We start from the raw sequence: 22058 nt of genomic DNA on the forward strand, positions 1-22058 counted from the left end.
GTTTTGCAGCCTATTGGTGGTAGCAGTTTCGTTTCTTTACTCTTGGGAGCAAAATTCTTTCTGTTCGACACAATGGATTTCTTCTGGTATTGTAGAGTCAGTTTGACCTGCGTGGAAGTCCATGCATATAGTCAGAATAATCACAGTACAAATCTGACCATTCTCTTCCTATTCAAAATACATTACTTTTCTGGAACTAGATAGTACACAAATGTTATAAATGCTCTTGCTTACCAGTTATGTAAAATATCTGATACTTCATATAACTGCAGTTGAATGTAAAAGTATGGTACTTTAGTACAGCTTAAGATAGCATCACTTTTTAAAAGGCCAAGGCATTATGATTGTAATTCCTTCTCTGTGCATTTCTTCCTCTCCTAAATGTTTGTATGGCTTGTCCTTGGCACCAGTAGTGAAGGAAGAAGTTCTCTTGAAAAATGACTTTGTATATGAAGAGACTCATAAACAATTATTTCATACACAACAGGTTCTTTTATTAGTCTGACCTGTATTTGGTAGCGATAAAGAGAAAGAAATCTGAAGTCACTATGTATTGCACTTCTTGAATGTCAAACATTTCTTGGCTATAGAAATTGTGAGAAATTATTATAAATGACTTACTAGGATAGAACTGTCTGATAGCATAGTGGATGTTCTTTATACGCTTTTTTTTTTTTTAATTTTGATGCAGTTTGGGCCAGAAAACCCATTTAGGACTCAACAGATGGCTGCACCTAGGAATATGCTTTCTGGATATGCAGAACCAGCACACATCAATGATTTCATGTTTGAGCAGCAGAGAAGAACATTTGTAACCTATGGTAAGATGCATGCCTCCTCATATTTGAAGCCTTGGATTTTTGCAAGTCACTGCTTTGATGTGGTTGTGTTTGGCAGCGTCTGTACAAACATGTTGTTCTTTACAGAACAGTGAATAGGACTGCAAAATCTGGCTGCAGCAATAACACTTAAATACCATTTCATGGGAATTTACAACATGTTGGGTCATAAAATTTATCTTGGAATTTTTTCTTAATTCTTTCTGAAACTTTGATCAGAACCCACCATGAGTTGTTGATATGTAGAAAATAAAAATAATCATTTCACATTTTGATAGTGGCAAACAATTGTAAAGCCATTATGCCGCATTCTAACAAAATTTAACTATTTGAAAGTGAATAGCTTTACTGTAATACAGGTTCTTCAGGGTCGTTATCCTTCTGGATCCACACTATTTCAGCCTTCTCTTAGTGATTTCTAAATTAATAGAAAGAAATCTACTGTTTTGAGCAACTCCCTCTTTTACAGTCATGTGTCTAGTAACATGAATGAATGACACCTCAGGGTATGGACAAATGTACATATGTAGCTGCTAGGCCTGTGCGAGGCAGCAAGTATTCACTCCGGATTCAGTCAGTTCAGGGAACAGTGATTTCATTTAGTGATTCGAATCACTGTCTCGAATTGATTTGGTCAAATCTGATTCAGAGATTTGACCACCACCAAACCGGCCGAATCTGATTCAGAGATTTGACCACCACCAAACCGGCCGAATCTCTGAATCAAACAGGCCCCATCCCCCGCCCAGCCCCAGCATCCTAGCTCTCTTTAAAAAAAAAAAAGAGCCTCGCACTCACTGGCTTCTGCCAGGCAGAGGAGCGATCCCTGCTACCCCCCATTGTTCTGTGTCTGCTGCCCCCCACTGCCCCGTGCTGCATGGGGGAGCCCTCAGAAGTCCCAATGGCTGCTGCAGCACCCGGTGAGTGCAGGGCTTTTTTTTAAAGAGCTGGGATGCTGGGGCTGGGGTGGGAGGGGCAGCTATTGATGGAGCTGGGAGAGTAGGCGGGGGTCAGGGGTGCTCAGGGGGGCTGGAGGGGCAGGCAGGGGGTGGGACCTGGTGGGGGTCCTCCCCATGGTCCCCTCCCTCCTTCTCCAGCCCTCCCCCGCCCCCTACTTACTGGCACGGAGTCTGGTTCCAGACCCCCTGTGGCGGCAAGCGGGGAGTGCCTGAATCTCCGAAGATCTACAAATCAATTCGGAGAGCTTCAAATCAATTTGGACCTTTTTATTGGTCTCTCTATTCGATTCGATTTGGATACAGACGTTCGGCCGCTGAATCTCCTCTGAATCATATCAGCCGCTGAAGCTTCTCACAGCCCTAGTAGCTGCTTCAAAAGAGGAGAGGGGCTGCTGCTTGGAAGCACACAAACTGTTACTTTGTAACTGTTATCTGGGCACGATCCTACAGAGATGCACATGAGCTAATTTGCTCTACTTTGACCCTGGATGAAACCGAGTCAAATTTGGAGCAGTTTTGTTCCACTTGTATTGCTTCAAGTTCATGCATAAATGACTGTTACAGCTGTCTAACAGCTGCTGAACAGTCTTTAGCAAGTAACTTCCCCTCTCCTTTTTGAAGCTTCTGGAAGTATAGGTTTGTCCATGTCCTCACTGGCTTTGCTAGAAGCTTTGCGCTATTGTGCTAACGGTACTCTTCTTGTCATGTGGGAAGTTATGTTGCATTGTTTCAGCGCAAATAACTTCTTACGCTTTAAAATAGTTAACGTTTTAAAAAGTATAAGAAACCCCCTTATTTTGAATTTGTTCTTTAGGTTGGAAAAAGTGCTGTAGACTGTTTAGGGTATTTAAAATCAGGTATATTCATAGTGTTTGCACTCTGCAGATATATTTAAAGAATGGAAGTGCTTGGATATTTCAGTGTAGAATTTTATTTTTGCATTTAAAAATTGCCTACAAGCGCTATGCTGATTTTTAAAATATATATAGTTTCATAGTTTCTAGGGTTAGAAGGGACCTGAGCAGATCATGTAGTCCGACCCCCTGCCATGGCAGGAAAGAATACCTGGAGTCAAATGACCCCAGCAAGATGTTCATCTAACCTCCTCTTAAACACCCCCGGGGTAGGAGCCTGCACTACTTCTCTTGGAAGCTGGTTCCAGACCCTAGCCGCCCTGACCGTGAAGTAGCGCCTCCTGATATCTAACTTAAACCTACCCTCTGCCAGCTTGTGACCGTTATTCCTGGTCACTCCTGGCGGTGCTCGGGGAAACAGTGACTCCCCCAATGCCTGCTGATCCCCCCTGACTAGTTTATAACAGGCCACAAGATCCCCCCTCAGCCTTCTCTTTTGGAGGCTGAACAGGTTCAGGTCCCGTAGCCTCTCCTCATAGGGCCTGCCCTGTCATCCCAAGATCATACGTCCCCAGAACTGGATGCAATACTCCAGCTGCGGCCTGACCAGTGCCACATAGAGGGGGAGGATCACCTCTTTGGACCTTCTCGTGATGCATCTGTGGATGCATGCCAAGGTGCAGTTGGCCTTACTAACGGCCTCCCCACACTACTGGCCCATGTTCATCTTGGAGTGAATGATGACCCCCAGATCCCTTTCCGCCTCTGTGCTGACAAGAGGGGTGTTCCCTAACCTGTAGGTATGGTGCCAGTTGTTCCTCCCGAGATGCATCACCTTGCACTTGTCTGTGTTGAAACCCATCCTATTCTCATCCGCCCACCCTTGTAACCTGTCTAGGTCTGATTGTAGCCTGTTGCATCCTTCCAGTGTGCCCACGTCCCCCCACATCTTAGTGTCATCAGCAGATTTGAACAGGGTGCTTTTTACCCCCTCATCCAAATCACTGATGAAGATGTTGAACGGTGCGGGCCCGAGGACCGAGCCCTGCGGAACCCCACTGCCCACGTCCTTCCAGGTTGAGAAGGACCCATCCACTACCACCCTCTGGGTGCGGCCCACCAGCCAGTTGGTGACCCATTTGACTGTGTGGGTGTCTACACCACAGCCCCCCAGTTTCTTAATGAGAACGGGGTGAGAGACAGTGTTAAAAGCCTTCCGGAAGTCCAGGAAGACTATATCCACTGCTACCCCTGCATCTAATGATCTGGTGATCTGATCGTAAAAGGCCACCAGGTTGGTCTGACAGGATCTGCCACTGATGAACCCCTGTTGGTTGCCCCTAAGCATGCAGTCCCCTGCTGGCCCCTCCTGGATGTGTGCCAGCATAATTTTCTCGAACAGCTTGCCTCGGATCGAGGTAAGACCAACCGGCCTGTAGTTTCCCGGGTCCTCCTTCCTCCCTTTTTTGAAGATGGGGACCACGTTGGCCCTCTTCCAGTCCTCCGGTACCTCACCAGAGCAACACGAGTGCTCATAAAGTTGTGCCAGGGGACTTGCAATGACCTTGGCCAGTTCCTTTAGAACTCTAGGGTGGAGATCATCCGGGCCGGCTGACTTGAATATGTCCAACCCCTCCAGAAGCTCCCTAACTAAATCCTCGCTAACCCGTGGTCCAGGTGTGCCTCCCCCGGGGCCCAAGGGGGGCCCAGCAGGGAAGTGGCTGTTCTGGTCCCTACTTAGGAAGACGGAGGCAAAGAAATCGTTAAACATGTTAGCTTTGCTGTCTGGTGTGACGACCAAGTTTCCCATGGCATCCTGCAAGGGCCCCACATTACCTGGGACCTTCTTTTTACCCCCTATGTATTTAAAAAAGGACTTCTTATTATCCTTAATCTGGGAAGCTAGCCCCAGTTCCATCTCTGCCTTAGCCTTCCTAACTACCCCCCTACATTCCCAAGCAACTACAGAATAGTCCTCCCTGGTGATGACCCCTTCTTTCCATTGGGTGTAAGCCTCCTTTTTAGCAAGGAGACATTCCCGGATGCTTTTGGTGAGCCACGGAGGCTTGTGTGCTCTCCTGCTCCCTTTGATCCTGGTTGGGATTACCTTCCTTTGGGCTTGGAGGATCGTCTCCTTAAGAAGCGACCACTCTCCTTGGACACTTGGCTCCCCTCCCCTCTGGGACCTCAGCGCTTCTCCAGTTATCCTCCTTAGCTTATTGAAGTCTGCCCTCCTAAAATCTAGGGCTGCTGCCTTACTGCATGCCTTTGCCACCTTGTGCTGGATGGTGAATTCCAGCAGGTGATGATCGCAGTCGCCCAGATGGTTGAGCACCCGCAGCCCCCTCACCAGGTCATCACCCGTGGCCAGCACTAGGTCCAACAAGGCGTCTCCCCTGGTGGGGCTGTGCACCTCCTGGGTTAGATGAAGGTCCTGCACTCTGGCCAAGAACCTGCGGGAGCATTCAGACCTGGCTGACTGCTCTTCCCAGCAGATGTCCGGGAAATTCAGGTCCCCCATGACAACCACATCCTTAGCCTTCACTACCTTTGTGAGCTGACCCAAGAATTCCTGGTTTAGCTCTTCTCCCTGGTTGGGAGGTCTGTAGTAGACTCCCACCGTTAATTCTCTTTCCCCTCAACTGCCTTGTACTCTAACCCAAAGCATTTCAGAGTGCCCCTAAATTAATTTATTTTCCTTCTTTCAAACTATAAGGATTTTTGAATTTTGGAAGATCCTGAATTATCTGTACTTCCTGTAATACTTAATTCTGTGCTATTGTTTTAAAACAGCCTATGTTGATTTCCTTTAAAGTTCTATTTAGAATTTAAAACCACAGTCCTGCAGGTGATAATTTGGCACAGCAGTTTGTCCATCTAATTAATTCTGTAAACTTCATTGGGTGTCTTGTACAAATGGTATAGTTTGTCCATGTGCTATCAATTGCAGAATTGGGGCTTTATGATGTAAATTATGGGAGCTAGCATTGGTGAGCCATTTTACTTAGACAAAAGAAAGAATGGCCTAAAATAGTTCCTTTAACCAGTCATAAAATAGCATTTAATGAATGTCTTTTCATTTTTCTCTTTCAGTTTCTTCAGTGGGTTTTTTGCTGCTTTAGCTATTCTTTTTCTCTGAAGCATGTGAATCTTGAGTACATAATTTTGGGAGATGGGTATTTTCATTCATTGATTATATGATTGTGCAGTAGTATTAGCAGAATTTTGTTTGACCACAACCAAAGTTATGAAGTAACATGTAGCAGTGAGTAAAATTTGGGAAAAGGTGGACAGTAATTAGATATTTCAACATATGAGTGGACAGATTTATATTATATTTCATATGCCAGTGCACTGTATTTGTTTTCTGTAGATCTTGGATACATTCTGGGAAGGTGGGAGATAATAAAAATTGGATTTTTGGGGTTTGGAAAAAGAAAGCTGATGAGAAAAATCCTGTTCAAACTTCTTTCTACTCTTACTGGTTCTGTATGTACTGCTTCTACATGCAACATTTGCTCTGTAGCTACCTTAAAAGTATGAAAATAACTTTCAAGAGAAACTGAAAACAGTAGAAAGAGTGTGTTTAGGATTTTTTTAATTTGTTCTGAGTTGGTTCGATATATAAAAGCCTTCTGGAATTGATACAAGTGGATTAGTGAAAAGGCTATGGTAGGCCATGTAAACCAGAGAGGAACCAGCACTAGCATTTAGGAGGTGCAGTAAATAAGCATTATGATGTCTCAGCACATTAGCAAGTTTGTTCTGACTTGCTGTAAAACACATAAGCTACTTAAATATGCTGCTAAGCACTTATGTCTGTGTAGTTGTATATAGGCAATTCTATCTTGAATATTGTCCTCAGAAAGGAGATTTTTTTTTTTTTTTTAATGGAAAATGTGGATTAGTAATGGAGCACAAAAGCACCTCCTTGGTATAAATCAAGGTAGTAAGCAGTACTGCTGACTGACTCAGCTTAAGCATATTGCAAAAAGTCTGCCAAGTAAACCATCTTATTGGAAACTACAGATTTCAAAAGCCACCTGTCTTCCTCATTCGGCTGCTTGGCCCCATTAAGTTTAATTGGCATTTGTTTTCTAGAGAGAGGTCTTTAGAAATGTAGATTTAAATATGTTGTAGGATAAGCTAGCCTTGCAAGTGAAGGTTCTGCTGTTCACTCTTTTAAAGAAAGGCAAGGGATAAGGATGTAGCAGATTGAAAGGTTTCTACCTTCTAATTAACGTGTTTTGCTATTTTTTTAAATTAGTCTCATTGTACAAGAATGCAAGTTTTACATATGATTTTAATATTAAAAGCCTAAGCTGTCTGTCTGTCACGCTTTATTTGTGCTCTGATTGGCTGACAAACAGCCAGTAAGAACACAAAGAAGCATTCTGACAGAGGTAGCCCACCACTTTGATGGTGGGGGGCGGGGGGGGCCAAGCCAGCACAGCTGGCCTCACCCTGTCCCCGCCCACCCGCCCTGCTCCCTGGAGGCAGCGGCAACAGAGAGGATGGAAGGGGGAGGTGAGGCCACCAGGGTTGGCCTTACCCCACCCCCCACCCTGCTCCCTGCAGGTAACGCAGGGGGGGAAGGGAGCACGCCAGAGCAAGGGGGAAAAGCTGGCCTGCTGTAGTGGAGGGGTCGTGGAAACAGAGGGCCCAGCCCAACGTGGCAGTGGCTGGGGGAGAGAAGGAGCAAGCCTCCTTCCCACCCCCCACCCTCTTTGGGCCTGAGCTTACTCCTCCTCCATCCCCCTCCCCCATGTCAGCCCCGAGCCTGCTTCTCCTGTCCCCAAGCAGGCCCAACGCAGGGGCTGGGGGGAGGAGCAGGCGCGTGGTGGCGGTGGGGCTAGGGGAGGACTGGCAGTGACGGTGGAGCCAGGGGGGAGTGAGCCCAAGCCAGGGGAAAAGCCAGCCTGCCACGGCAATGGGGAGGACAGCAGGCCTAGCCCAGGCCAACACGGCAGTTGCTGTAGGTGGGGAGGAGCAAACCTCCTCCCCACATTGGGCCCAGGCCCAATCCTTCCCCACTCCCCCATGATGGCTCCAAGCCTGCTCCTCCCGTCTCCCCATTACTGCCAGGTAAGCCTAGGCCTGCTGCTCCCCACCCCCTGCCTCCCCACCATGGCAGCCCAGCTTCTCCAGCTATGTCCAGGGGGTCCATGCAAGATGACTGATCAAGGGAAAAGCATGTCCACTTGCACTTACAATTCAGAGGGGGCTGCACCTCTAGTTGGAATATTTTAGGGGTCCACAAAGGACAGATGGGTGCAAAGCATTGCCCTACTGCCTATTTCTATGGCTCTAGCCATTCCCTACTGCCTGCTGCTGTCGCCTATCCCTACTGCTATTGGCTATATGTACAGTGGAAATGGCACTATTGCTATCGCCAATTGCTGCTGCCTACTGCTGTTGGCTATATCCCCCCCCAACATTATTCTTGACAGGCAGTTAGCTGACGGAAACAGTCAATCAGAGTGCTCCAAGCATGGGGGAGCCACCACCATGTCAGTTTTAATCAAAGATGGCTGGTAGAGTATCTTTCTGGCAAGGCCATTAGTTATTCCTTTTGGCATGCCTTAGGATGGAGGGTGCAAATACCTAAAGGCTTGACTAATCTGCCTTGCTATATTTCAACCTTGGCCATGACTTAGATACATAGAAGTCTCTAAGCCAAACGTTACTTGTCATCCTCATTTGCTGCTTTCCTATGAGTTGTATTTTGTAGGAAAAAAATCAGCACTATGTGCCTACCCAAAAGGGAACAGATTCAGTCTCTGAAAATGGCTGAATATTAGAGGTGTACTGATACATTGGTCCAATATCAGATCAGCACCAATTGGAAATTGGCCCGATGCGGCAAATAATTTATCTGATAAATGCCCATGCGTGTGTGCAGCCGCAGTGCAGCACATAGGCAGTGACAGCCAGCAGGATGGAGTGCTCCATGCAGCTGGTAAATCTTGTGTGGTGGAAGGGAAGGGGCTTGGATGCAGATCAAGGCCCCTGTGGTAAGGAAAGGTGTGGGGCTGGGGCAGAGGCTGTCCGACTGGGACAGGTGTGGGACTGAGGTCTGGCTCATTGGGGGTGGTGCATGGAGGGATCTCCCACCATTGCGTGCGGGTCATCCAGTGCTCATCTGGTAGCTTCCGCTGCTCATCTGGGAGGGCACAGGAGTGGGGGTATGCCCCCAAATCTGCACAGGATGGGCTAGAGCCAGGCTTTTCCTGTCCAGGCAGATCTGGATGCACCCCCCCCCCCCACAACCACCACCACCCCTGAGCCCTCCCGGACAAGCAGCGGGACCAGCAGCAGGAGCTGCCAGACGAGCACTGGATGAGCAAAGATCTTGGGGGTCACACACCCCCACCCTCCAGATGAGCCATTAGTGGCTCTGGCCTGCACCCTTCTCCACTGAAGAGCTGCATATTGGAAATCGGATCAGTATCAGCTGATATGCCTCCTTAAAAATCGGTAGTGTTCCGCATTCTGTTTTTATATTATAAACAAATAAATCTGGGAATTTTGGTGGGGATTTATCTTTAAAACATAAAAGCCAGGATGAAATCAGGATAAAAGGAAGAAAAGGGGGAAAAAAATCTGTTTTAAATCAGGGGGTGAGGGAGGGAGTAAGGCTGGGACTAGGGAAGGGGCAGGGGGAGGAGCATGGTGTAGCCTGTTGGCCAATCCCAGTGTTGCAGCAGGCAGCAAAGCAGGGGGGAGCTGTCAGTTGGTGTGGAGCAGAGGGGGCATGGCTTATGTGCCCCCCCGGGAGGGCTGCAAGCTGGGGGGGGCCTGTGCTGGGCTCTTCCCAGAGGGCACATGCTGCCATGTCTGTGGCAGGAAGCACATGGCACTGCACCCTACCTTTCTTCCCTGGCTGCGTGGATGCCCCTCCCCCTGGTGCAGCAGCCTGCTGCCGAGCTACACTAATATTTGGGGAGGGGGAACGGCACACAGCTGGATGTGGGGGTGGCTGACCCCTGCACCTCCTGCCCTGCTTGGGGTCAGAGCCAGGAGCCCTGTGCCCCCCAGGCAGTGGCTCCAGCCCTGTGGGCCTGTGCAGAGCAGCACGGGCCCACCGCAGGGAGTGGAGCTAAGCTCTCCTACCTGCCCCCCACAGTGGGGCTTACAGTGCCCAGGGCAGGGCCAAGGCCAGAGCTGCCGGGGTGCATCTCGGACCAGCCTGACCCAGGAGTGATTCCTGCAGCCTGTCCTGCCCCACCTGGAGTTAGAGCCAGGAGCCCTGCATCCCCAGGCAGCATCTCCAGCAACCAGCACCTCCCACACGGCCACCAGCACCTCCCCGCCCCTCACTCCATATGCGGCCATCGCCACTGCCCCCTGCCTCCTCCCATGTCCAGCCAGGAACCTGTACGTCAGGTAACCGGCACAGTGGCGCTTTTAGCTTGCCAGCACCACCCATTTTTCAGTTCAAATCTTTGTTAACTGGCATGAGTAGGGAATGGGTCATTCCCCACTTATTCTGGTTAACAGGGATTTGAACTGAAAAATGGATGTAAATCAGTAAAAACTGAATTACTTAAAATCAGGGAATTTATCAGTGAAAATCTGTAAAAATTGAGAATGCGGAACACTAAAAATTGGCTATCAGTATCGGCCCCAAAAATCTGTATTGGTGCTCCCCTGCTGGATATGTAGATAGGTGAATTTTTTTAATGTGAAGAGGCAGATGACTTTTACGCAGGGGTGGATGATTATTTCAGCTGGAGGGCCGTTTAATGAGTTTTGGTGAGCTGTGGGGGGCTGCAAGGGTAGCCTCCCCCCTTGACAGCCTCCCTGCCCCGTGGTCACTGTCTTGGGGTTGGAAGTCCCTCGCTTTGCCCTGGAAGTACTCCTTTTTGGAAAGGGATTTGCCATCTTGGAACTGGGGGGGGGGGGGAGAATATACTAAAATCACACAGGTACACTAATATTTTATTTTTATTTCAAAAAAATATTTTTGTTCTGATATGTGTATGTTTGCATTGTGTATCTAGAGGTGACTGCATAAAAACTTAAAATGAAGGCTTACTCTTGTACGTTATGGTAGGGGGAGGGGATATAATGGCATGTGGAGGGCTGTGGGAGTATGGGTGGGTGGATATGGGGTTTTTCTGGGTTGGTGTCAGTGTGTGTGTATGTGGGGTATGGGTGGGTGTGTGGACATGGGGTTTATAGGGTCTGTGTCCTTGTGTGTGGATGTGAGGTGTAGGGGTACCACGTGTTCCCCGGCTGCAACATGGGACTTGCCACTCTGTGCCTCCATGTGCAGCTCCTGGCTGGAGTGCCAGAAACCCCACCAAGAAGGCAAGGAGCCTGCCCAGCCTGATGGTGCAAGACTTCCCACAGCTCCTGGCACTAGCGTGCTGTCGGGATGGGCTGTCTCTGTGCAGTTCCTGGCATGGCAGCCAGGAACCATGTGCTGCAGGACTGGCTCGGCCAGCTTCATGCTGCACTACCTGGGCCATGACATTGCAGCTGGAAAACATGTGGTGTCTGGAGGGGACAGGCCAGGCCGGCCAGCTTCATGCTGCACTACACTGGTCCCAACACAGAGCTAGCCTAGCCCTGTGGCATGTGGTTCCTGGATACAGCATGGGACCAGCACAGAGCCAACCTGGTCCCTCCCATCCCAACCCGATGGCTTGGGAACCAAGGGAACCGAGCACCACTGGGCCGGGCTGGACTGGGTCTGTGCCACGCCATGTGGATCCTGGTGTTGCAGCCAGGAACTGCGTACCTCTAGGCCGGCTCCATGCAGCACAGCATGGAGCTGCCCAGCCCAGCTGGGCACCTTCTGGCACCACACAGTTCCTGGCAGCACAGCGTTGAGATGGCCTGTCTCATCGCATCCAAGCCAGCCCTGCAGCATGTGGTACCTGGCTGCAACACCACAACCTGCATGGAGCCAACCCAGCCCATCGCATTCCAGCCCGATTGGCACCCTAGCGCCAGGAGCCATGAGGAGTCCTACACCATCAGGCTGGGATGGTTCCATGCCTCCACATGGGGTTCCTGATGCTCTAGCCAGGAGACCCACGTGGAAGCACAGAACCAGAATTTCCAACTGCTTGCCTGGATTTGACCTTCAGGGTTCATTGCCACGACCCCTACAGTAGGTAGTGGTAATACCCAGTTTTTTGATGCAGCTCCAGAACTCAGGGAGTTAACATCAGTTGCCTCCCCTCCTTACCTACCTCAGAGGACTGTTGTGGGGAGAAGAGGTAGTGGCATTAACTTCTCAAACTTCTGATACAGTGGCTCCAGCAGCTATGGGAATTGATGCCACCACTGCCACTCCATGGGTCATCCAGCTTTGAGAATCTCCAGGACACAACAAGTTTTTAAAACCCCTGTCTCTAGAGCAGTGGTCTCCAAACTTTTTTGATCGTGCACCCCCTATCGGTAAATAAATTTTTGAGCACATACCCGCAATATATGTATATTTATATAAATGTAAATAGAAGTTCTAATATTTTCTTCCCGTACCCCAATGGATTGTCTTGCACACCCCCTGAGGTGTGTGCACCCCACTTTGGAGACCACTGCTCTGGAGCAATGAGATTTTGTAGCTCTGTCAACCTTTTGTGGTCATATTAGATCAGACTATTCTCCCGAAGTCTGTCAGGTTCATACAGGATGTAACATATTGAAACTGTGTCATTTAAACTTCTCCATCAGAGGCTTTTACTGTGGTCTTATTTAATAATAAATACTTTGCCTTCTATCCATTTTTCTCAAAGCACTTTATGAATATTCATAAACTTGGCCATAATAGCCTGTGGAACAGAACTTCCTCATCTCCAAGATGAAGACAAATTGCATAGTTTAAAAGGATATTGTTGATTTGAAAATTGCATTTCTATCAACTTGTTTGCTTCTTAGTGTTACCAGTAACACCCATATTCATTATAAGACTGTGGTGAGAAACTTTTTTGCCAATTGTTTTCTGAATCTCAACTGCATTAGTTGCATTTTCTGTTAGTGGTTTCAGCTGTCTAGCCTTTCATGCAGCAATAGGAGAAAGAGGAGTGAGATAGATATATAGAGATATAGATATAGAGATATAGATATATATATTATTTGTTTACTTTTTAAAGCAGAAAACGTGAAACCGTAAACATTTCAGATGCATGGGGTTCAAGAAAAGTAGCCAAATGTCAAGTTAATATCCCCTTTTTTAAATGACTTTCACGGCCATGCAAGAAGTCCTGTGGCAGAACCAGGAGCAAACCCACATTTCTTCAGTCAGTTTTGTATCTCACCTACAAGAATACTGTATTTCCATCCAAGTGTGGAAACATAATAATTTCATAGTTGTTAGGGGCTGGAAGGGACCTTACAGATCATCGGGTCTAGGCCCCCTGCACTTCGGCAGGAAAGACTGCTGGGATCAGATGACCCAAGCAAGATGGGCATCAAGATGCTTTTTGAAGATCACCAGGCTGGATGACTGTACCACCTCTGGGGGAAACCTGTTCCAAACCCTTGGTACTCAACTTGTAGAGAAGTTATGTCTAGCCTGAAGCGATCCTCAGTTAGCTTGTGCTTAATATTTCTTGTCTTCCCCTGAGGGGTCTTGGTGAACAGATGCTCTCCCAGGCCCTGATGGTACACCCTTGATATAAACTGCCACCAAGTCCGCTCTGAGTCTTCTCTTCTCCAGGCTGAGCAGTCCCAAGTCTTTCAGCCTCTCCTCATATGACTGGTCTCTAAGCCTCTAATCGTGTTCATGGCCCTCCTTTGTACTCTCTTGAGCTTTTCCACATCCTTCCTGAAGTGCGGCACCCAGAACTGGACACAGAACTCCAGCTGTATTCTCACCAAGGCTGAGTAGAAAGGGAAGATGACATCCTCAGCCTTGCTTAAGATGCCTTAGTAGATGCATGCCAGTGTTTGATTTGGTCTGCAAGCTATGGCATCACATTGGTGGCTCCTGTTGATTTTGTTGTCTATCTCGACACCCAGGTCTCAGTCAGATGTGGTGCTAGCAAGCCATAGCACTGCCGAGCCTGTAAGTGTGTTGTGAATTATTTCTTCCCAGATGGAGCACTTTACATTTCTTTGTATTAAACAACATCAGGTTGAGGTCCACCCACCTCGCTAGCCCATCCAGGTCAGCCGTATTGCCAGGCTGTCTTCAAGCATGACCACACTCCCCCATAGCTTGGTGTTGTCAGCAAACTTTGCTAGTTTGCTTTTAATACCCAAAGCCAAATAATTGATGAGCATATGCCTTGGGTTCTATAGAATCTGTACCTAAATCAAAATTCTTTAAGATGTGGTAATGATTCAGATTCACTTCAAGTTGCTTACAAAAGCAGCATCTGAGTTGCACCTTAATTAATCATCCTGTCAACATTCTTCCCCCCACTTATGTTTCTATCTTGACAAATCTGTTCTCCTCTAGTGTACTGTCAAAATAATGTTTTTTTTAGAAATTTCTATCTGTTTTTTTTGTTGGACACTTGGTTGGTTCAAGAGAATCAAATCTCTTGGTAACTGGTGAACTTAAACTGCAGGTCCAAATCATTTATGTTTCTTAAACATTATATCTACTTATTTGGACTTGTTCAACTTAGTAGAACCCAAATTCATGCTGTAAAGGGGTCTGATTTTTCAGAAAATACTGAGCCATGCCAAAGGAGTTAGATCTAGTATGCTTATAGCAGGCTGCGTTGTGTATTGTAGGTATACCATTATTATTTACCTGTTGCTTTGTTTATGTGCACCATGTTTGCCTCTGTCTGTTTAATCCAGTTCTTTTTAGGTACACTGCAGTGTCTGTGATCACAGTTGTGCATTTCAGCATAATACAAATCCAATGTTGTGTCCAAATGCAAAGGAAGACCGTTTTGTTTTGTTTTTTTGCTACTATTTAGTTGGTCTAATAAAAGATATCGCCTCTGACCCAAGGGTTTTGTTTGTTACATAAAACCCCTTTCATTTGAACTGAAATAGAAGAGAAGGTACGAGTCAGGGCAAATTGTCTAGTGCATTAATACAGCAAGAGAAAAGCAAGCTGTCCCTCACAGCTGCATTTGCATGTCTTAAAGGAAAAATGGGAATCTTTCACATTCCCAGTATACCTTATAAGTTGTTCAGAGCCTTTCTATAAGAAAGATCCTGGACTAAATTCAACCATATTACAAGTCTGCACAGTTGCCATTGAGAGCTGGATTTGACCTAGTTCCATTCATAAGGACACTGTTTCTCTTTACGACTAATAAGCAAATGTAGGCTATCAGTAAGACTGGAGGACAAATAAACCACTGTATAGATTTTTGACATGTATCCAAAATAGTATCTCAGCATTATTAACAGAAACCTTATAGTGTAAAGGAGCCTATTAGAATAGTATCTCATGAAAGGCTGGTGGAAATCTTGCAGTGTCCATTCAGCTTCATTGTATAGAATCTAAAATAGTATAAAATTTAGCTAATAACACATTTTTACTATTACACAGTTCAGATGTAGCGAGTTCTCGGATTTTATAGTAAAGGAGATCTTTTTTTTGGGGGGGGGGGGGGTTTCCTACATTATGCAGGTAGCTTGTTAGAGGTATAATAGGTTTGTTCCCTTCCCCCTAAAAGATTCAGCCTGAGAGCCAAACCAAATAACCAGGAAAGCTTGGTTCCAGAGTCAAGTTTGCTCTAGAGATGGAATGCTCAGTCCATATGTGGATAAAACCATCTTACTTTGCTCTTCTAATGATTCTAATAGTTCCAACAGTAAATTTTATTTTTTTTGTCTACGAGATGACAGAAGCTAACTGAAAGGGCTGCTTAGACTGTACTTTCCAAGGAAAGAGAGAGGAAACGAACTGCCAGCACAGATTAGAATAGCCATGGTGACATCATAGTGTAGGGACACCTATGGAAAGAGTATTCCACCATTAATGGTATTCTCTCCACAGATCAAAAGAATACAATAATGTCTGGTTAGGCAAGATTGTGGGCTCTAGGATCACTCTGATTTTATGGATTATCTTCACCATTATCTTGTTAACTTCTTGAAGTAGCTATCAGAATTCAGAGAAGTTCTGTTTAGGGCCCTAACACAATGCTGCCCCATTCACATAATATTTGTTTAAAAATGTATGAGCTGTCCACAAGGGTGCACTCTTTCCCCAAAAAATGGGGTTGGTGATCACTAAATATCCCATACCTGTGTTCCATAGAAACTGTATTTAATTATTCATGTTTACTATAATATTAAGATTGTGCCATTTACTTCAGGGAAGTGAAGACAACCTGGGAGAAACTCCTGTTAAAACAAAGAATCTAAATATGAGGAGAGCTTTGATATCCCCTCTTATACATAAGATCTCAAAGCACTTCACAGACTTTCTGGAGAGATTCATTCCACACCGCATTCTAAAGCATAGTAATTATTCGTAGCATAAGATCATTCACAGTCATCAGCCTGCTCTGGGAAGCAAAGCGTACCTGATGGGAAGCAGAAAGAAATGTGAACAATACTCTTTAAATGGTGGCATATTTTCTTCCACTTCTTTGGAGTTATTTAGAGCAGCACCAGTTGTTGAATTACTTTTGCAGCTTTTATTTCAAGCAAGATTTTGAATCTTTGCAGAATGGCACAGGATTAAATAAAGCTCTTCAGGAATCAGTCAAGATTAAGTGGTTGCTTCTGTGGTTAGTTCATTACTTTCTAACACAATACACTTGTTCATAATTTGACCAGTGAGTTCACTTCAGCTTCAAGTAGTTACAGTTTGTAGCACTATGGAAATAGAGTATTCAGCACTAGGCAGTGTTCTGTAGTAACCCTCCAGTAGCCTGGCCAGGCTGAAAGTTAAGGGATATTTCAGCAAGTCATTCTTCATGCCAGGAAGATCTCTTTAAATATATAGCTTTGAAGAAAATGGAATGAGGGTTGAGACAAAGTCCTCTCTAGGACCAGCAAAAGATTTTTTTTCTTCAAGAAAAGAGAGCTGAAAATGGTGTGACAAACAAATGCTTCAGATAATGGTTTATTCATTTTCCTTTACTCTAGGTTATGCATTAGATCCCTCTATAGATAATCCTGAAGTTGCCACTAAGTATATTGGTTCTGTAGAAGAAGCGGAAAAGAATCAAGGTAAACCATTTTTAAATCCGATATGAAACTAAATGTAGTCTTAATTGCAACCTGTTATGTTGAGTTTGATTTTTGTAGGAAATAAGCGAATAGCTGTCATTAGGTGCAAGGACAATATCATTAAATGTCTGGTAATGACACTGGGAAAGATGCTTCCTAGAATGTAAATGTGAATCTTAGTCCTCCAGGTTTTTTTCTACTAAGAGATTAAATTATAATTCAACGTTAGAACATGGCATATTTGTTCATATACAAATCAATATTAAAGGCCAAGTTTTGAATTGAATTTGGCATTGCATCTATCATTTTGCCATGATCTGAGTTAAAATTATACTTTTTTCTGCATTGCAGTAGCTACTTAATCATCTATCCTGCTCAGTGATACAAGGCAAACAGATCAATCCTGGTGAAGAGAACATTTAATACTTCTGTTTGCAACCTTATCACTACTTAGTAAAACAGAGTTGTTTGGGGGTTTGTTTGGTTTTTTTAAGGAAAAGCCACTGGCAAGTTGCCAAGTGGTACAGGCATGCTGAATATGTACGAGAGTGACTGCCAGAGGCAGAGAAGGGCCTGTAATTAATATTTTTCTAAAATAAGTACAATGTTTTGGTCTTTGTGAAGTAGTTTATTTGCATGTAAAATTGTGCCTAAGTAGACATCATGGGTAGTAACATCTTCTCTTTATAGCTCTTCAAGATTTGTTCATCTGTGTAATTAATCCACAATCATGTACTTTGTTCCCTACATGTACGTGCTTACGTTTCACAAGGTTTGCAGTTCACTTTCTCCTTTAAAAGTAAAGTTAAGGAGATCAGAATTCCTTTGGAATTGCAATCTTGCTGTGGAAAGGCAGTGTCAAGATAATTCATATTTAAAAATACGTGTTCCATTACCTGCAACATCTCTAATTATTATATACAAAAAAAAAAGACCTAGCCACATTTCTCAAGTATGTTGTTTGGTTTCACTGCTACATTATCCATAACTCTTCTGTTTTCTATTCAGTCTTGCTCTCCAGTTCAAATGCATTAGATTGCTAGCAGTAAAAGGTTGTTGAAGTTTTAAAAATAGCAGATTAAATAATTGTATCAACAGGTTTTGTATGCACTATATATGCTTTAACATCCAGAAGTCAGTCACTCTGATTGCCCATGGTATTTTTCTTAACATTTTATTGAAACAATGAAGTTCTAAACTGCAAGCTAAGTTCTAAATGTAAAAAAAAAAAAGTAGTAGTAAAAGCATAACAATTCATGATAGATTAGTATATGTGTGCAATTTGTCTAAAATGGACAAGATTTTTTATGCCTTCATTGTGAGAAGAGAAAAAATGAATGAGGACTCTCATTCTTTCTGTGGTGATTAATCTTTACAAAAAATCTGCTAGCAGAATAGAGAACTTTATTTTAAGAAAAAATAAGGTTTTCGCACTTTCCCAAACTTCAAAGCATGTAAAGCATTAAGCAGTTAAAAATGCCTGTTTGTGCTGTACTTTCTGCAGAAAGTAATAGTAATAAATGTGACTCCTATAAAAAAAATCATGACTCATGCATGAATGTTAAATAATTAGCAACAAACCATCTATCATATCTATAATTTGTGTGTGTGTGTATTTAGTTTTGGTATGCTGGCTTTTTGGCTTTCATAAGTAGAGCAGCATTGTAATCTAGAGCATCTTTTGCCTGTGGATATTTATTTACATTTCTAAACCCAAAACAGCAGTCTAAGTTCTTGAAATTAAAGAAGACACAAATGTCAGCATGTAAAGCACTACATTTCTCCTTACAGGTTTAACAGTGTTTGAAACGGGGCAAAAGAAAACAGAAAAAAGGAAGAAATTCAAAGAGAATGATGCATCTAATATTGATGGCTTCTTGGGTCCATGGGCAAAATACGTGGATGAAAAAGAAGTGGCCAAACCTTCAGAAGTGCGCACTTTTTTTTTTCTTATATCAGTGCAGGATGGGAATTGTTAGCAATCTATTGATACCCTGGGCAGCAATGGCAGCAGTCACTTACAGAAGCAGTCATGTGTATCCACACAAGCCAATGTTTCTAGCAAGAAGAAACATTGTGGCAATGAGAGGCTTGAACAAAGTGCTCTAGATTGGAGTATTTGGAAGAAGGCTTTAGGTGATATTTCTAATTTATTTTGTTGGCTTTACAACAGCTGCTGTAAAAAAGCAAGCAGGAGGGAAGGATGGATAAATACATTAACTTGCAAAAGGGAAAAAATGACAAGTCACTGACTCTTGAATATCATAGAATGCATGTAAATAGCTCTTTAAAAATTCTTTCCAGGGTATATGTTACTAAGTTGTTTTGATGTAGGTTAATATGAACATATACAGGAAAACCTAGTTAATTCAAAATACAAAGGACCAAAAAAAAGCAACTTCAAAATAAACAAGTTTGAAATGACCATGCAGGGTAATTTGCATATATGCAAATTGCCACAGTATGTACAGATTCACTTGTACAAGAAGCCACACAGATATTAAACAGAACATTAAACAGAAAAACCCTATTGCATAATCATTATTTTAGTTTTTTCGTAAAGTGCATTACGTTTTAGCATACATGGAAGTACTTTGAGAACTTATGTTTATACAAAGTGAAAGCTACGTAAGATGTTATTTGAAAGCCAAAAGGCTTGTAATTTATTATAATGTGGTTCATGGGACTTGACCCCAGTAGAGTCAATGTCACATCAAGCCATGATGACCCCACAGCCCAGCACTGGTCAGTAAGTAAGCATACTCCAGTTACTTGCCCTCTTTCCTCTCCTCCCCCTACCCCCCAAGGATCCACCTGCTAATTAGCTCCCTGTTCATCACTGGACCAGGTGTTCTTGTCCCAAGTCCTGGGACCCTCCAAGAATGTATGTGGAGATGAGGTGTGGGGCCCCCTTGTCCAGCTCCATCTTATGGATAGCAAGGCCACCCTAATCGCATGTGACAGCTCAAGGGGCAGGGGGGCAACAGAGCCTTTCATCTCCACAGATGTTTGGTGAGGGTTACTGGACATTTAGGCTTATAAACAAAAAGGACTCATCAGAAATGACAAAAACGGCACTTTTCAGCTGTGGGACTGAAGTGGAAGTTGAAATGTAGTTGATGTAGTGGTTCACCATGACTTGGAAAAACTCTCCAATATCAAACTAATGAGGTTTTACTGTATTTCTAACCACCTTTTGAACAAGCATATGAATTCTCTTAATTTAAATAGTGATGCAGTTCAGGATTTTGTCATGAGATTCGCTGGGGGGTAATTGCTGGGTAAAAAAGTCAAGACAATACCTTGTTTTTCTAGGAAGAACAGAAGGAGTTGGATGAAATAACAGCAAAGAGACAGAAGAAAGGTAAACAGGAAGATGATAAGCCTGGAGAAGAAAAGACTATATTACATGGTAATGCCATTTTTATAATCTTCTTTCATTTTCCTTATTCTGCTCTCAAACATTTGCTATGCTTATTCATAGAATAATAGAAGATTAAGATTGTAAGGGACCATGGGAGGTCATCTAGTCCAACCCCCTGCTCAAAGCAGGACCTCCCCAACTAGATCATCGTAGCCAAAGTTTTGTCTAGCCAGGTCTTAGAAACCTCCAAGGATAGAGATTCCACAGCCTCCCTAGGTAACCTGTTCCCATGCTTTACTACCCTCCCCATAAGAGAGTTTTTCCTAATACCTAACTTAAACTTCCCTTGCTGCAACTTGAGGCCTCTGCATCTTGTTCTGTTATCTGGACACATCCAGATGAGTGCAGATATGCTGTATGTGTCACCTTGGATCCATCTGCAGCACCACACACCTCATATGCAGGCGTTCCCCACATTGCTACTTGGCAGCACAGGGGTGGGATGACCCTGGGATCTCCTGGGGTCAGAAAAACCCATGACAAAAAAAAGTGGGACAGCACATGGCAGCAGTGCACATCACCCAAAACAGGAGCCCGGCCAGCTGAAGCCACGCTCCAGCTGCTGGCCATGATTCCTGCTGCAGGATTGCTGTGGCTGCAGCTCCCAAAGGCCCCCAGGAGCCCAGGTAAGGCTGCTGGGGCCAGCACAGTTGCTGGCCGCAGCCTCCCCTACCCCACTCAGGGTAACCTGCCACATACCAGAGTGCACATGGCATAGGCATTCCCTGGGGACTAGTAGCAGTGGGACAAGGTGGGCCACTACTACTTGTCCCCAGGGAAACGCACATCACCACTCATCCGGACACATGCACTTAGAACAGTCTAGCTCTATCCTCTTTGCAACCACCCTTCAGGCAGTTGAAGGTTGCTATTAAATTCCCCCCTCAGTCTTCTCTTCTCCAGACTAGACTAGAGTCTGGGCAGAAACCAAAACCCTAAAAACGTCCTTTTGTATAGTAGTGAATATCAGTTTGAGGCCAACTATTAAAGCTTTTGAAGCTGGTGTATGAACAGGTGGCATTTCTACCTTACTTCTTGCAGGCATTAATCCAACTTTTTCCCCTCTGGAGATTTCTTTTACTGTTACCTTAATACCTTTCAGTTAAGCATGCTCACGATGTCTGATTATGATTATGACTGCTCCTTCCAAGACCTCATTAGATTAGGCCTGCTCATAAGGATGTGTGATATATTGTCAGCCATGCTGTTGCCTTGCCTTGCTGAGTGTCCAATTTAGAAATGTAAAAGGAATTGGAGTTAGACTGTCCCTAAGGTAGAGAAATAAGGAGCAGAGGCTAATGAGGTTTTGGAGGGAGCAGTCATAATCATAATCATGCTTAACTGAAATACTGTATTCAGTGCAGAAGCCTATCAACTGTGGGTCTCCCTTCATTGGCATTAATTCCCTCATGCAGGCAAAAATGTAGTTGGAATCTTTTTCTTCTCTTCCTATAAAAGAGATATCGGTTTTATTAATGGCTTGTGCTGTATTAGGTACCTGGTTCAGCAGAAAATGGTGTTGAACTGCTTGTTATATACTTTTATGTGGAATTATATTGGAGAAAACAAGTGTGTGACTAGCAAGTCGTCATAATCCCTTTTGTAGAGATGTGCATCATTTATTTCAAACATGAGAAATTCTTCTTGGGCAGAAAATTCACTTGAAGTTTTAAGGCTGAATAGATCTAAACCTTCAACCAAAAAGGCCTTAAGGGTTTACTTTTACTTCTCTCAAACACAAACCAGCTGCAAATTCCAAGTTAACATTCAATTTTAGGAGATTACCTAAAACATTCAATAGCCTGCATGTCCATAATTAAGGTCACTTGGATAGCCTTCCTTCTGCCATGGGAATTTCCAGAAATGGAGAGATTCA

At 44.5% G+C, this 22058-nt stretch overlaps 2 protein-coding genes across 4 annotated transcripts in view; one reads left to right on the top strand and one right to left on the bottom strand.

The window, feature by feature from the left end:
• CDC40 (cell division cycle 40) overlaps positions 1 to 22058 on the top strand; it is a 79226-nt gene that overhangs the window by 33780 nt on the left and 23388 nt on the right. Inside the window, exons 4-7 of the mRNA XM_090037790.1 lie at positions 692 to 821; positions 16675 to 16758; positions 18550 to 18689; positions 20074 to 20170. Coding sequence (XP_089893916.1) covers positions 692 to 821; positions 16675 to 16758; positions 18550 to 18689; positions 20074 to 20170 — 451 coding nt within the window. The remainder of the gene's footprint in view (positions 1 to 691; positions 822 to 16674; positions 16759 to 18549; positions 18690 to 20073; positions 20171 to 22058) is intronic.
• Positions 1 to 22058, bottom strand: part of METTL24 (methyltransferase like 24) — a 222140-nt gene that overhangs the window by 31179 nt on the left and 168903 nt on the right. The window lies entirely within an intron of this gene.

This window comes from Crocodylus siamensis, chromosome 1 (genome assembly GCF_052110815.1).
Source record: "Crocodylus siamensis isolate JL-2025a chromosome 1, ASM5211081v1, whole genome shotgun sequence".
Taxonomy (NCBI): Eukaryota; Metazoa; Chordata; order Crocodylia; family Crocodylidae; genus Crocodylus; species Crocodylus siamensis.